Source organism: Gopherus flavomarginatus, chromosome 5 (assembly GCF_025201925.1).
Source record: "Gopherus flavomarginatus isolate rGopFla2 chromosome 5, rGopFla2.mat.asm, whole genome shotgun sequence".
Classification (NCBI taxonomy): domain Eukaryota; kingdom Metazoa; phylum Chordata; order Testudines; family Testudinidae; genus Gopherus; species Gopherus flavomarginatus.
The window spans coordinates 20309534-20322316 of NC_066621.1; the positions used below are offsets into that span (position 1 = coordinate 20309534).

Here is a 12783-nt window from a genome sequence, read left to right on the forward strand (position 1 = left end):
GTCAGGCCAGGTCAGTACTTGAATGGGAGACCCCTTGTGCTGCAATAAATGGTGCTGGTGATTCAGGTGGCACTCTTCCTCGTGAGTCAGAATGGAATCAGTGCCCTGGGATTGTGCTAGTATGTGATGTGCTGCTGGTGGGACCTTCTTTCAGATGAATCATAAAACCAAGCACTGTCTATTAATGGCTGTTAAAGATCCCATTCACAAGACAAGAGGTGTTAGCTCCAGAATCGTGGCCAAATCCCAGTTTGGGTAATTCCTCCTGCGGCTTCAATTTCAAATCCTCCAATGCACATTTATGGCCCTATTTAAATAATAATTAGATAAATAGCCTTTTTGTTTCCTCTTCTGAACTGATGTGCAATGTTAAACAGTGACTGCGTTCCAGACCAGTGGTAGCTGGTGAGGTAGTGAAGTCAAGTGATTCCTGTACGCTGTAAAACTTCTTTGTGGAGCATTGTGTATATTGTGCACATGTATTTTTTCCATATTTAGTGGAAATCACAGATTTGATTTGTCTGGTGACTTCTGACTGACTAGTGCAAAATTTAATTTACACTAATGAATCTAGGGTAGGGGAGTGCAAAATTTCCTTAATGTGTTGATTTAGCAGTTTTCAGTAAGTAGTCATTGTAAATGAATGCTTCTGGGTGAAAGGCACTATACAAATGTAAATCATCAGTTCTTCCTTTGTGTTTGTCTTTTATTGGTTGTCTCAGGTGAGCATTTATACATCAGTATATCCTTGTCATTACTTGAAAAGCAAAGAAAAGGACCTTAAGAGAGGAAGGCTGGCTGTGTAATTAAGGAACTGGGTTGGAACTTGGGAGGTTTGAGTTCAGCTCCCAGTTTTGGCTCTTCCTGTGTGACTTTGGGCAACTAGTTTATTCTCTCTGTGCCTCAGTACCCCATCTGTAAAAAAGCAGATAGTACTTCCTTTCTCCCATACACACAGACTAAACCTGTCTGTCGAGGTTGTGAACTCTTTGGGGTAGAGACCATTCCTACTATGTACAGCACCTAACACGATGGGTCACTAAGCTCAGTGGTAGTGTAAATCATAATGACTTTTATATAAACGGAGTGAGAGTATGAGTGAACATGGACTAGATCTTATTTCTGGAATGTGGTTATAACCTGGTTTAGACCTGTCCACACAGACAAGACCAAATGCCTGTTTTACCATGATCAGACTGCTATTTAAGTATATTGCTTAAACACAGTCGATTTTGTAATGTGGATGGGGTCTCTTAGAAATGGAAGTAGACAGGAGGAAGAGTATGAGAGTGGAGACACTTGGAAAAAGTATACAACACAAGAAATCTGTATGTGCATTTCATCTCATCCCACTGTTAACCCTTACAGAAGGAGCAGGATGAGAAGACCAGTGCAGTGAAGGAGGAACTGAAGTACTGGCAGAAACTGCGGCATGATTTGGAGAGAGCGCGGTTGCTCATTGAGCTGATCCGTAAGAGGGAGAAACTCAAACGGGAACAGGTAGGTAGATCCTGGGCCTTTCCTGCAGCCTCCTGCGCCTCTCCACTTGCAGCTGGAGGAGGAATTGAAACACAGCAGCTTTTCTTAAATCTTTTTTTCTTTGCACAAGGTCTGATCTTCAGAGGTACTGAGCACCCAGAACTCCCATTGAGGTCTGAGGGAGATACAGGTGCACAATACCTCTGCAAATCAGACCCTGCTGACTTGCAGTGCTAGGGAGAGGCTGACTGATGGCATTGTTCTGTGCAAGCTTCTTTATATAACTACCTCTGCATTTGAATCATGACCTGCAACACCCCTGCTATTTCTGTCCTGAGCATGGACCAGATGCTTGTGCAACAGAAACTAGATCTTCTTTAATATTTATTCCAGTATTTTGGTAACTGTCATACCAAGAATGATCCTAAACCCTCCTCCTCTCCATTTGGTAAGACAGAGATTCCTATGTCTTACCTTCAGGTGGGTTTTTTTTGTGAGAGAGGCAGTTTTAAATTTAGACCACTTACTAACCTAGAAAGTTTTCTCTTTTGTCCTTGCAGTTTTTCAAACTTATACCAGCTTGCATGGTCAGATTTCTTTCACATTCTCCATCCTGGTCTCAATATTATTTACTTTGCTTATGAGCTTATCCAGTTGGAAATCTTTTCTAGTGACAGCTGACTGGACTCCATCCATTTTTTGACGAGATCTTCTGATGGTGCCAGCACTGGTTCATCCTGTTTACGTTGTTCTTACAGGATTGGGGTTATCCTGCTGTGAATGCAGACATCCTTTGGGTGGGAGGGTAAAAAATCATTCCTTTGTTTGTTTCCTTTTGCTTTTGATATCTTGATGTGTCTGTATCACAGGCAACTACATCCTAAACAGTCTAGTGAAATTCCAGTATAGTTTGGAAAGGAAAAGTTACCATAGAATCATAGAGTATCAGGGTTGGAAGGGACTTCAGGAGGTCATCTAGTCCAACCCCCTGCTCAAAGCAGGACCAACACCAACTAAATCATCCCAGCCAGGGCTTTGTCAAGCCTGACCTTAAAAACCTCTAAGGAAGGAGATTCCACCACCTCCCTGGGTAACCCATTCCAGTGCTTCACCACCCTCCTAGTGAAATAGTGTTTCCTAATATCCAACCTAGACCTCCCCCACTGCAACTTGAGACCATTACTCCTTGTTCTGTCATCTGCCACCACTGAGAACAGCCTAGATCAGGGGTAGGCACGGGTGCTGAAGGCGGCACACGAGCTGATTTTCAGTGGCACTCACACTGCCCGGGTCCTGGCCACCAGTCCAGGGGGCTCTGCATTTTAATTTAATTTTAAATGAAGCTTCTTAAACATTCTGAAACCTTATTTACTTTACATACAACAATAGTTTAGTTATATACACCTTTACCTCAATATAACGTGACCCGATATAACACAAATTCGGATATAACGCGGTAAAGCAGTGCTCCGGGAGGATGCGGGGGGGCGCAGGGCTGCGCAGTCCAGTGGATCAAAGCATGTTTGATATAATATGGTTTCACCTATAACATGGTAAGATTTTTTGGTTCCCGGGGACAGCGTTATATCGAGGTAAAGGTGTATTATAGACTTATAGAAAGAGACCTTCTAAAAAGGTTAAAATGTATTATTGGCACGTGAAATATTAAATTGAAAAGACTCGGCACACCACTTCTGAAAGGTTGCCGACCTCGATCTAGATTGATCCTCTTTGGAAGCCCCTTTCAGGTAGTTGAAAGCAGGTATAGAGAAACTTATGTAGCTGGAACTGCTTCTCAGCACAGATTTAGATGTATATGATATACATTCTTGGCAGTCCTAGCTTTTGGTCTTCCTACAGATTCATCTTTGATGTTGTGGGAAATACAGTGTAATCATGCTGTCAGTGTAAAGCTCTTCCTGTGTTGTTGCCCAGGCTCTTACTGTTGCTGTCTTATCATTTAACATGCAAAATAAAGTTTGCCTCACATAAGTAGAAGTCCTTTCTCTTGACATTGGGTTGGTGATTTTAATGTCATACAGAAGGACTGTCATATCAGAAACCTTAAGAAATTAGAGGAATACATTTTTTCATTCAGTTCCTTTGTCCTTGAAGTAGAAATACAGCCAGATCAGATCAGATCAATGGTCCATCTAGTCCATTATCCTGTCTCTGAAATCAACCGGTAGTAGATGCTTCAGAGGAAGGAGCAGGAAACCTGATGGATAACTATTGAATAGCCTACCTCTAGAATCTTTCTAGTTAGTGACTGGCTTATGCCCGGAAACATGAGAGTTTATATCCCTTATAATCTATTTATTTTGTCTAATGTAACCCTGGATGTTGCTATTCATAAAAAAATGCCTAAATCTTTTTTCCTTTTTAAAAAAAAAAACAATCCTGCTAATTGGTCTTATATTTTACGGCTGGGAATCCCATGGGTTACTTTGTGGGGCGTTAAAAGGTGTTCCCTGTTGTAAATTTTACACATGTTGCCTTTTAATTTCATTGGGTTTCCCCTTGTTCTAGTGTTATGAGATAGACTGACTAGGAGCACCGCAGTTTGCAAGGTTTAGTTCCCTGATAGAGGGTGTATCAGATATTAAATTTGGACTGTAATATTTTTGTTAAGACAGTAAGAAGGCAGCTTCTTTAACTATATGACTCAGTATACTGCACAGTATTTTTGTTAATTTCTACATTACAAACAGAAGAAACAAGCACTTGATCAAACGTCCTTCAGAAATGAGTTTAAAAAGGTCTGAGGTTGCCATCAGTGAATGGAACTGATTTAATTTAATTTAACGGAAGTAAGGGAAATGCCACTTGCATTTTCCATTTTTGATAATAGCATGTGATTCCTTTCTACCATTCCCAGGTCAAAGTTCAACAGGCTGCTATGGAGTTACAGCTGACTCCTTTCAATGTGCTGCTGCGCACAACTTTGGACCTGCTGCAGGAGAAGGATCCGGCTCAGATTTTTGCAGAGCCCGTTAACCTGAATGAGGCAAGTATCTTTCCTATAAGCTGAGGGCACTGCTTTGAAGATGGGACGAAGCTCACATGGTGTCATAGTTGGCACGGGCAGGGCATTGTTTTGAGAGAGCCCAGACCATCTTTGTCCTCAGTTAGCATGAGCTAAGGAATTTCTAAAGGAGGCTCACATGAGGTATCCTAGGTATCGTTTTCAGGAAGCTTACTAGAGCATCTCAGTCAAGTAATTTCATTCTGCAGAGCCGGGGCACGTCTGGCTCAGTTGGGTGGAGTATATGTGCATTGGTGACACTACCCCTTCTGCAGGTGGAAAGGACATTAAGAGTGCTTATGATGGATGCGCTCTGGTTGGCTAGTAAATGGTTTTTGTAATTGTACAGGTTTTATATGTTTAGGTTCCAGATTACCTGGAATTCATTTCCAATCCAATGGATTTTTCCACCATGAGGCGGAAGCTGGAGTCCCACCTGTACCGAACCTTGGATGAGTTTGAGGAAGACTTTAACCTTATAGTTACCAACTGCATGAGGTATAATGCTAAAGACACGATTTTCCACCGAGCAGCTGTCCGTCTGAGAGACCTTGGAGGAGCGATATTACGCCATGCGCGACGGCAGGCTGAAAACATCGGCTTTGACTCTGATGTGGGGATTCACCTGCCCGAGTCACCCAAAACGGAAGACTTTTATCGCTTTTCTTGGGAGGATGGTGAGTTCCCCGGGCTGTTTATTTTTAGGATTGGCAAACAGTCCAGTAAAAGCCAGACTCCTAGACTCTGTGTGTAGGACCAGCCATCGTTCTGACCATGTTACTTTGGCTGGGCTATAACTGTACCCACCATTTGAGGTGCAAGATTTGGGCACATCCATTTACCTATATAGGCACTTATATGGCTTCCATTATTGTAGCGTCTAAGGGACAGATTTCAGATGAGCTTAACACCCACTTCCAGGGGCAAGTTTTCAAACATTCTTAGCTCCTCTTTAGGGACTTAAATAAGTGGGCAGCTTCTCAAAAGAGCCTCGTAGTGTGCTGAGCTCTTTTGAAAGTCTGCAGTGCTGCAATGGGAGCTGCTGGCTGTTGAGCACTTTGGAAAAGCTGGCCCTGATTGGAGATGCCGGGCACTTGGAAATGTGGCCTTGAGCTGTTTTGAAAATCCGGCTGTATGCGTCTAATAATTACAAATTTATCCTCACAATGCTCCTGAGTGTGAGGTAGGGAAACGTTTTTAATCCCCATTTTACAGATGGGAACCTGAGGCATGGAAAGATTAAGTGATTTTCCCAAGGTCACAGGGAGTTTGTGGTAGAGCCAGGTATTGAAGCCAGCTCCCCTTAGTCCCAGACCACAAGACCTGGGCTCACTATTTGCTGTGGAATCCATGTGCCATAGCTATAGGGTAAATTGGGTATTTTTAAAGAGCCTTGAAAAGATGAATTCATGCAGGTTTAGGCTGTCTTGTACTTTATATTATTGGCCCACCATTCCCCGACCTCTACCTAAGTTGGGAGGCTGGTTTACTGGAATTTAAAATCAGTTACATGCTTGGAGGGCAGTTTATTGTAGGGACAATCCTGCCCTGGCCAGCAGCTGGAATGGGAGGGTGTCTTCCATTTCCAATTTCCATGATTATTTTGAGTCACAAGTGCAGATATCCCAGTCTAACCTCATTTCACCCTTCTCCTTGCACTGGACATAATGACCACATACCCTCTCTCAACAAGGGCAATCTGGGTAGCCAAAGAAGTGGCATGACCTGAAGGTGTTGAGGCAGGGGGATGGGAAGAATTCTTTGTGAAGGGGACAGCATAGGCATGATGGGATTGTGACCCAGAATACTGAAAACACCATAGCAACAGCCTTGTCACGGAGACCTTTATTCCTGGCATGGCCTGAACTTATGATTGCCTCAGTTATAGAAACCACCATGAGACGAATCGGCATCTCTGTAGCATTTGTTCCCAAACCCATGCAGTACGAAATAACTTTGCTGAACTTAGTTCAGACTACTGCTTCCCATCCCTCCCATGGAGCTCGCTCTGTGTTTGTGATCTGCTTCCTAAAGGATGCATCCCTCTTGGAATCTGACTCTGAAAGTTCTTCAGTCCTCCACCAGTGACATAGCGTTTGCAAATAGCATTGATAAGAAGACTCATAGAAATGCAGGGCTGGAAGAGAACTTGAGAGGTCATTTAGTCCAGTCCCCTGCACTGATGCAGGACCAAGTAAACCTAGACCAGCCCTGATAGGTGTTTGTCTAACCTGTGTTTAAAAACCTCCAATGACGGGGCTTCCACAAGCTGACTTTGAAGCCTGTTCCAATGTTTAATTATCCTTATAGTTAGATGCATGGCTGCAACTTGGAATGGTTGGTTTGGGTATAGTGGAATTTCCTCCTTCAAGGAACAGAGCACCTTTCTTTCACTCTTTGAGTACATGAGATGTCAGCAATCACTTCTTAACATTGCTTCTCTTCTTGGTGCAGTGGACAACATTCTCCTTCCTGAGAATCGGGCTCACCTTTCCCTGGAGGCGCAATTGAAGGAGTTGCTGGAGAAGCTGGACATGGTGAGCACCATGAGGTCCAGTGGCGCCCGGACCCGACGCATCCGGCTCTTGAGACGTGAGATCAACTCCATCAGGCAAAAGCTGGCCCAGCAACAGAACAAGACCATGCCAAATGGAGACCCTACCTCGCGGGAGGAGGGGCTGGACAAACCGCTAAGGGGAGAGCAGGACGATGACGGGGAGAAAGGTGAGAGGTTTCAGCCGGTCTTCAAGGGAAATGGAGAGCACTGCAGCCTGGGCAGGAAGGGAAACCTGTTGGGGATTGCAGAGGACTGACTAGATGATTGTATTGTTCATCTTTGTGCTGGGAAAGTGCATTTATTGTATCAGAAAGAGGTACGGGCCACATGTAACGAATTTTGAAAACAATCTGGAGCAGGCTGTCCAAGGGATTAGGGCATCAGAAACCTTCCTGATACTTCTTGGCACTTTATCGATTGGTATAGGCCATAGATTTCTGCTGCCAGGATTGTATTGTTTGAGAGATTGGAATTGGGAATGGGGTTACAAGCCTTTCAGGAAAGGCTAGAAGAGTATGAGAGGAGAGGTTGGAGGAGTATGTCACAGGTTGGGTTTCGCTGCACCTCTGCCCCCTCCTGTGGTTTGCTCAAGGTCTCAGATCTCCAGCCATCATTTCTGTATAGGTGGGGACCCCCTTCCCTCTCTCCAGGCTGGGGATTTAGGCTTGCAATCCCCCCGTTATTCTCTGTGGCTAGCCCAGCAGATCTGACTGTAGTTCAGCAGCTGTGGTTCGTGCTCTCCCAGAGACTCTGACAGCGTTACCATTGACTAGCTCGTTTTCACAAAATGTAGTACGTTTATTGTAAGACAAAAGCAATAGAGAGAAAACAGATCATAAAACAATACAGTCTACACTCATGCAACGCTTACCAGGTGTAGCCCATCTTCCAGACAGAGCCCTGGGAGGTTCCCAAAGTCCTCCAGACCTTTCCAGCGGGGCTTTACCCTCTTGATTACAGTTTCATGTCAGTTTGAGGTTCAAAATGAGGTGCTATGGCTCAGTTCAGGCTCTTCTTTATACCAAAATCCTGGTTTTTTTTAATCTGCTGGCCTCTCGAACCTGGCCTGAACCAGTCTATGCAATTCCTCCCAGGGGTGGTACTTCTCTGGAGTTACTTGTCACTGGATTTGCAGTAATTACCTCCCTCTGTTCGTAGTCCCTGGAGGAAGCTTGATAACCCTCCCCTGATGGAGCTTAAATACAATCCCTTGCTCACAAAAATGCATATAACATTTATAGAGGCGCAAGTTTATAAATAATCCCTGTGCCTACAGTGTCTGGCATATCTCTAAATAATAGTCTTTAGAAGTTTCTACACTTCCAATGTCTCACATCTGTCATTCCCCTGCTTTGCTGTGTCTTACTATCTGAGGTTGTTCTTTCATACGTTGGAAATAAAATACCCAGATAGTGGCCATAGAGATATGAGGCATGCAACCAACATGGCAGATGGATCTAGTGTGGAAGAAGATGGACTTGCTCTCCATCTGGGGGCACTCTAGTTCTGACCTGTATCTTTATCGGGGTGCCTTCTGTAAGGGAGAATGACAGGCGTCTGTTATCGTTTGAGCCCATGGCTTTCCTGATGCCATAGGAAAGAGGTAGAGTTGCTATCAGTATTTTTGGGATTAACACTTTCTAAAATGTTCAAGCAGGTTCTTTCTTTCTTTAGCAGATGACACCAAGCCCCCACACCCACCCACCCTCGAGCCAACGGGACCTGCACCCTCTCTGTCTGAGCTGGACTCTCTGCAGGACCCTCCAACGCTCAAACCTATCAGTGAAAGCAAGTCCTTGAACAGACTGCAGAAGCGGATGAAATCAGAGGGCGAGCTCTTTGATAAGAAGGCACTACAGAGGGAGAGCCACGCTTTCCAGCGCTTGCTCAGTGACAATGGACTGAACGGACTGGCCCTTCAGGCCATGGACGCTCCTGCCAGCCCCCCATTCAGTGGCGTGGGCAGGCGTACGTCTGTCCTTTTTAAAAAAGCTAAGAATGGGGTGAAGCTGCAGAGGGGTTTGGACTGCCCCCTGGAGAATGGAGAGGACCACACCCAGAGTGGACAGCTTTCCCCCTCCAGTGCGGAGGGTGAACGACAAGCCCGGAAACGGCTGCGGAGTGGGAGCTGCAGCGCGAGTGATGGCGAGAAATCCCCCAGGCAGTCAGGAGAGACAGGTGACTCCTCTGGGCTTTTCTTCCGCGGGTGTCTGGAGCTAGTCTGGGCAGGGCTGCCTGGTCACCACTCTCTTGGCCAGCTGGCACAGCTGCCTTTGTAAAGATGGTCTCCAAACTCCCATAGGGTCAGCTGCCCCAAGGGGTTGTTGAACTGGTTGGTGATTAGTGGGTGTCGTAGGACTCCAGTGCTAAATAATTAGGGGCAAACTATGTTTAGGTAGGAATCTACCCAGAGGAATTGCACTCCGGCAGCCAGCCACGAAGTGGTGGTGGGAGAGTGGCTTGCAAACATGTGAGCCTCCCCTTCACTCAACAAAGGCTGCATCTCTTCTTCCACCTCCCAATGAGCCTGGCACTAATATCTCAGCAGGTGATTTATTCATTTTTGAATGTAGTGCTTGTTAGAAGCGTCAGGTTGAGTAAAGTCCCCAGTAGTGGCTTAGAAATGCATGCTTTCTTGCAATGCCCTCTGCCCTAAAAGCTGAACATGGATGGGACCCCCTCTAGGAGTGAGAGTTCCCTACCACAGCGATGACTTGTTTAGGCCCTGGCATCTCTCCGAGGCCCTGACTGGGGGAGCATGATGGACTGGACAGCCATAGAAGTTTAGGGGCCTCTGCTCTCCGCAGCATGGCATCTGGTGTTGGATGAGACATTACTATGTTAAACTTCATTTTAATTAAATTAACAGATGGTCTGGCGAGAAGAGAAAAATACAAAGATCCCTTTTAGAGGTTCAAAATGTGGGTAGGAAATGCTAAATGAGATCAAATTTAAGACACTTCCCAGTGTGGGGGAGTGCCTGAGTGAAAACAATTCAAGGCAAAAATAATGACTGGTAGGGGAAACCTGGAAAGAGATCAGACAGCAAATAAAGTCAAAGTGATTTTGGGCTGCATATTCAGAAGCATCACACGGCTGGGAGATAAGAGTAACCTCTGTTTGTAAGACTTTAGTGAGCTCGCACCTGGAATATTGCAATCATTCAAGGACATCTCACAGCCAGAAAGATGTTAACAAATTGGAGAGTTTAGAGAAAAGTAATCAGAATGGTGGAATTGACTTATCAGGAAAGATTAAAAGAAATGAGTTAAGTACAGTTTGTCTAAGCCGTGACTCCTGGTTGGGGGACACACAAGAACCATCTACAGATACTTAAAGGACAGAGAAAAATGATTTAAAGCTGTCCAAGGTGGGCTTAGGTTTAGCTAAGAGTAAGAGGATGAAATTAAGAAAGAAAAAAAGTTAGGTAGGATATCAGGAAGTTCACTGCTGATCAGGTGTTTACTTCTTTTTCCTATGAGCTGAAATGTTGCTTTTTTGATCCAGTCCCTTCCCCAACTTCAAACCTGGATGATTTATCTTAATGTTAGGAGTGTAAGTAATACATAGAGTTTGCACTACCGCTGAAGCATATGGGACCTGTGTTACTAGAACCAGGTGACTCCCAGAAATATGTTTCTAGTGGCTCCTTGTTCCATATTTACTGGTTCAGAGATTGTAGTGATGTTGACACAGGCATATGGATGATGATCTCTGAAGTGTCACGTTTATTCCTGTTAGAATTCTGACAGCCTGGTTTGAAACTTGTGTGACCTGGTACCTAGAGCCAGATTCACTCCAGGTGAAGTCTTATGGAGTTGCATCTGCTAACACCAGCTCTGAATTTTGCTTCTGGTGTCCATGGAATGCATCTCGTATGATGGTGCTCAGCCTCCAAGGTGACCTGTAAGCCCTCACTGGCCATTCACTGTAGGTGTGTCCTTGCCTGTTCTTTGGAGTTTGTGTCTCCTTATGGTTTCTTGTGTAAGCTGAAAGATGATCCTGCATTTGTATTTATCAGAGAACACCACGTCCTTGCAGTGTGGGTTATGTTTTGTTGAGTTGGTAAATTCTGCAGTTGTATAGAATGAAAAACCAGCCAGCTTAGGGAGTGTTTCCAACTTTGGATATTAGAGTTCAGAGGAATAAGTTTAAATATTCCGTTTCATTGTTAAAGTGACATTTGAAATGGCCTGAGAGAAAGAAGATAAGAGGGAAATTTGGTCTACCCATGGACCTTTGCTTCCTTACACTTCCTTACTCTCTTAGCTTATTCAAGTGAACTATGCATTGGAAATCCAGAAATCCAGGGTAGAAGGTTTTATCTAAGGTGACATTTTCTAAATCTCAGATTTGATTTTCTAGCAAAAAAAATATAATTATCCCTGTGGTTGTTAGTTGTAGCCAGAATGTGTTACCATTAGTGTTCCAGCAGATATGACACCAGACTGGGAGTCAGGATTCTGGAGTTCAGTTCCCAGCTCTGCCACTGACTTTCTGTGTGAATTTGAGCAAACTACTTTGCTGCTCTGTGCCTCAGTTTCCCCATCCTTAAAATGGGGGTAATAATGCTCAATCACCTTTGTAAAGCACCTTGAAACTGATGGGCAAGCTGTTGATCTGAGCTTGAAAATCCTGGGTGCATTGACTAATGGGCACATCTGACACAACTTGACACTAAAACTGGGCTCCTGCCTCGTTTTCTTTTCAGACAGCCCCAGAAGAAGCAGATGATTTGTTTGCTTTGTCTCTCCTCTGACTCTGCTTTGCTAGTTGTACCCTATACTGGTCTGCCATAGGGGGCTCCTTTTGTATGAAATGTGGGGGGACTGCTGCTTTCCAAGGGAACAGAGGTGGTGAGAGGCCTGTTTTCATGTTTAGCCGTGGGTAGACATAGCAGTCAGTCAATGCTCCCAGGATTTGCGTGTGTCATTCTTCAGCCTGTCCAGTGAACAGTAAATAAAGCACTTCATTTATCCAGAACGGGTGTTTGGTTGTCCAGACAAGAGGCTTCGCCTCTGGTAATCCCAGTGAGTTACAGACCAGCAGGTGCTGGGGAGAGGGAAGGTAAGTGAGAAGTGCCCTCTCATCAGCAGTTAGAAACTGATCGGAGAAATGTACCAATGACTACGGTGACCACCACCCCTGGTCTGAAGCTAAACCATTGTTCCAAATAGTTAGGGAAAAAAGCTGTTTTACTAGACCCCTGCTGGCTGCTGCTGGGTCTGGGGAACTGAGTTTAGCATTCACTTTACTGTTAAATAAGATCTTCTTTTAAAAGTGTGGGGGTGGGGGGCGGAATAGTCTGGCTATTGGTATGATACCCTCCTTCTGAGATGCAGGGTCCAGAGCATTAGGGTGACAGTTCCTGAACAGGTTGTGATGCCTCTTGGTCTCCCCCTTCAAGCATCCTTGGGTCATGGAGAGGCAAACCAGGCCTTTAGGCTTATTCTTTTCTGTCTTCTCAGCAGGAGTGACCAACGGCTTTGGGAAACATATGGAAAGTGGGTCTGACTCGGAGTGCAGCTCTGGCCTTGGCAGTGGGCTGGCATTTGAAGCCTGCAGGTAAGTCCCCTTCGCTGAGCCCTTCCCCAGAATACGTACTGTCTACACACGAACACGAAGCTGAGGTGTAAATCTACCCCACGCTAGCTTACCGAACACCAAATGTCTGCATGGACCCCACTGCTGCGCACTAAAAGTTCCATAGGATGTTTTGATC

General features: G+C 44.9%; 1 protein-coding gene across 5 annotated transcripts in view; it reads left to right on the plus strand.

The window, feature by feature from the left end:
• BRPF3 (bromodomain and PHD finger containing 3) overlaps nucleotides 1–12783 on the plus strand; it is a 50864-nt gene that overhangs the window by 16093 nt on the left and 21988 nt on the right. For 2 of the 5 annotated variants that reach the window (XM_050956595.1, XM_050956591.1), the window contains exons 4-9: nucleotides 1369–1500; nucleotides 4358–4486; nucleotides 4869–5181; nucleotides 6959–7228; nucleotides 8736–9239; nucleotides 12530–12626. In XM_050956595.1, coding sequence (XP_050812552.1) covers nucleotides 1369–1500; nucleotides 4358–4486; nucleotides 4869–5181; nucleotides 6959–7228; nucleotides 8736–9239; nucleotides 12530–12626 — 1445 coding nt within the window. The remainder of the gene's footprint in view (nucleotides 1–1368; nucleotides 1501–4357; nucleotides 4487–4868; nucleotides 5182–6958; nucleotides 7229–8735; nucleotides 9240–12529; nucleotides 12627–12783) is intronic. The other 3 variants (XM_050956592.1, XM_050956593.1, XM_050956594.1) reach the window with 3 other exon arrangements.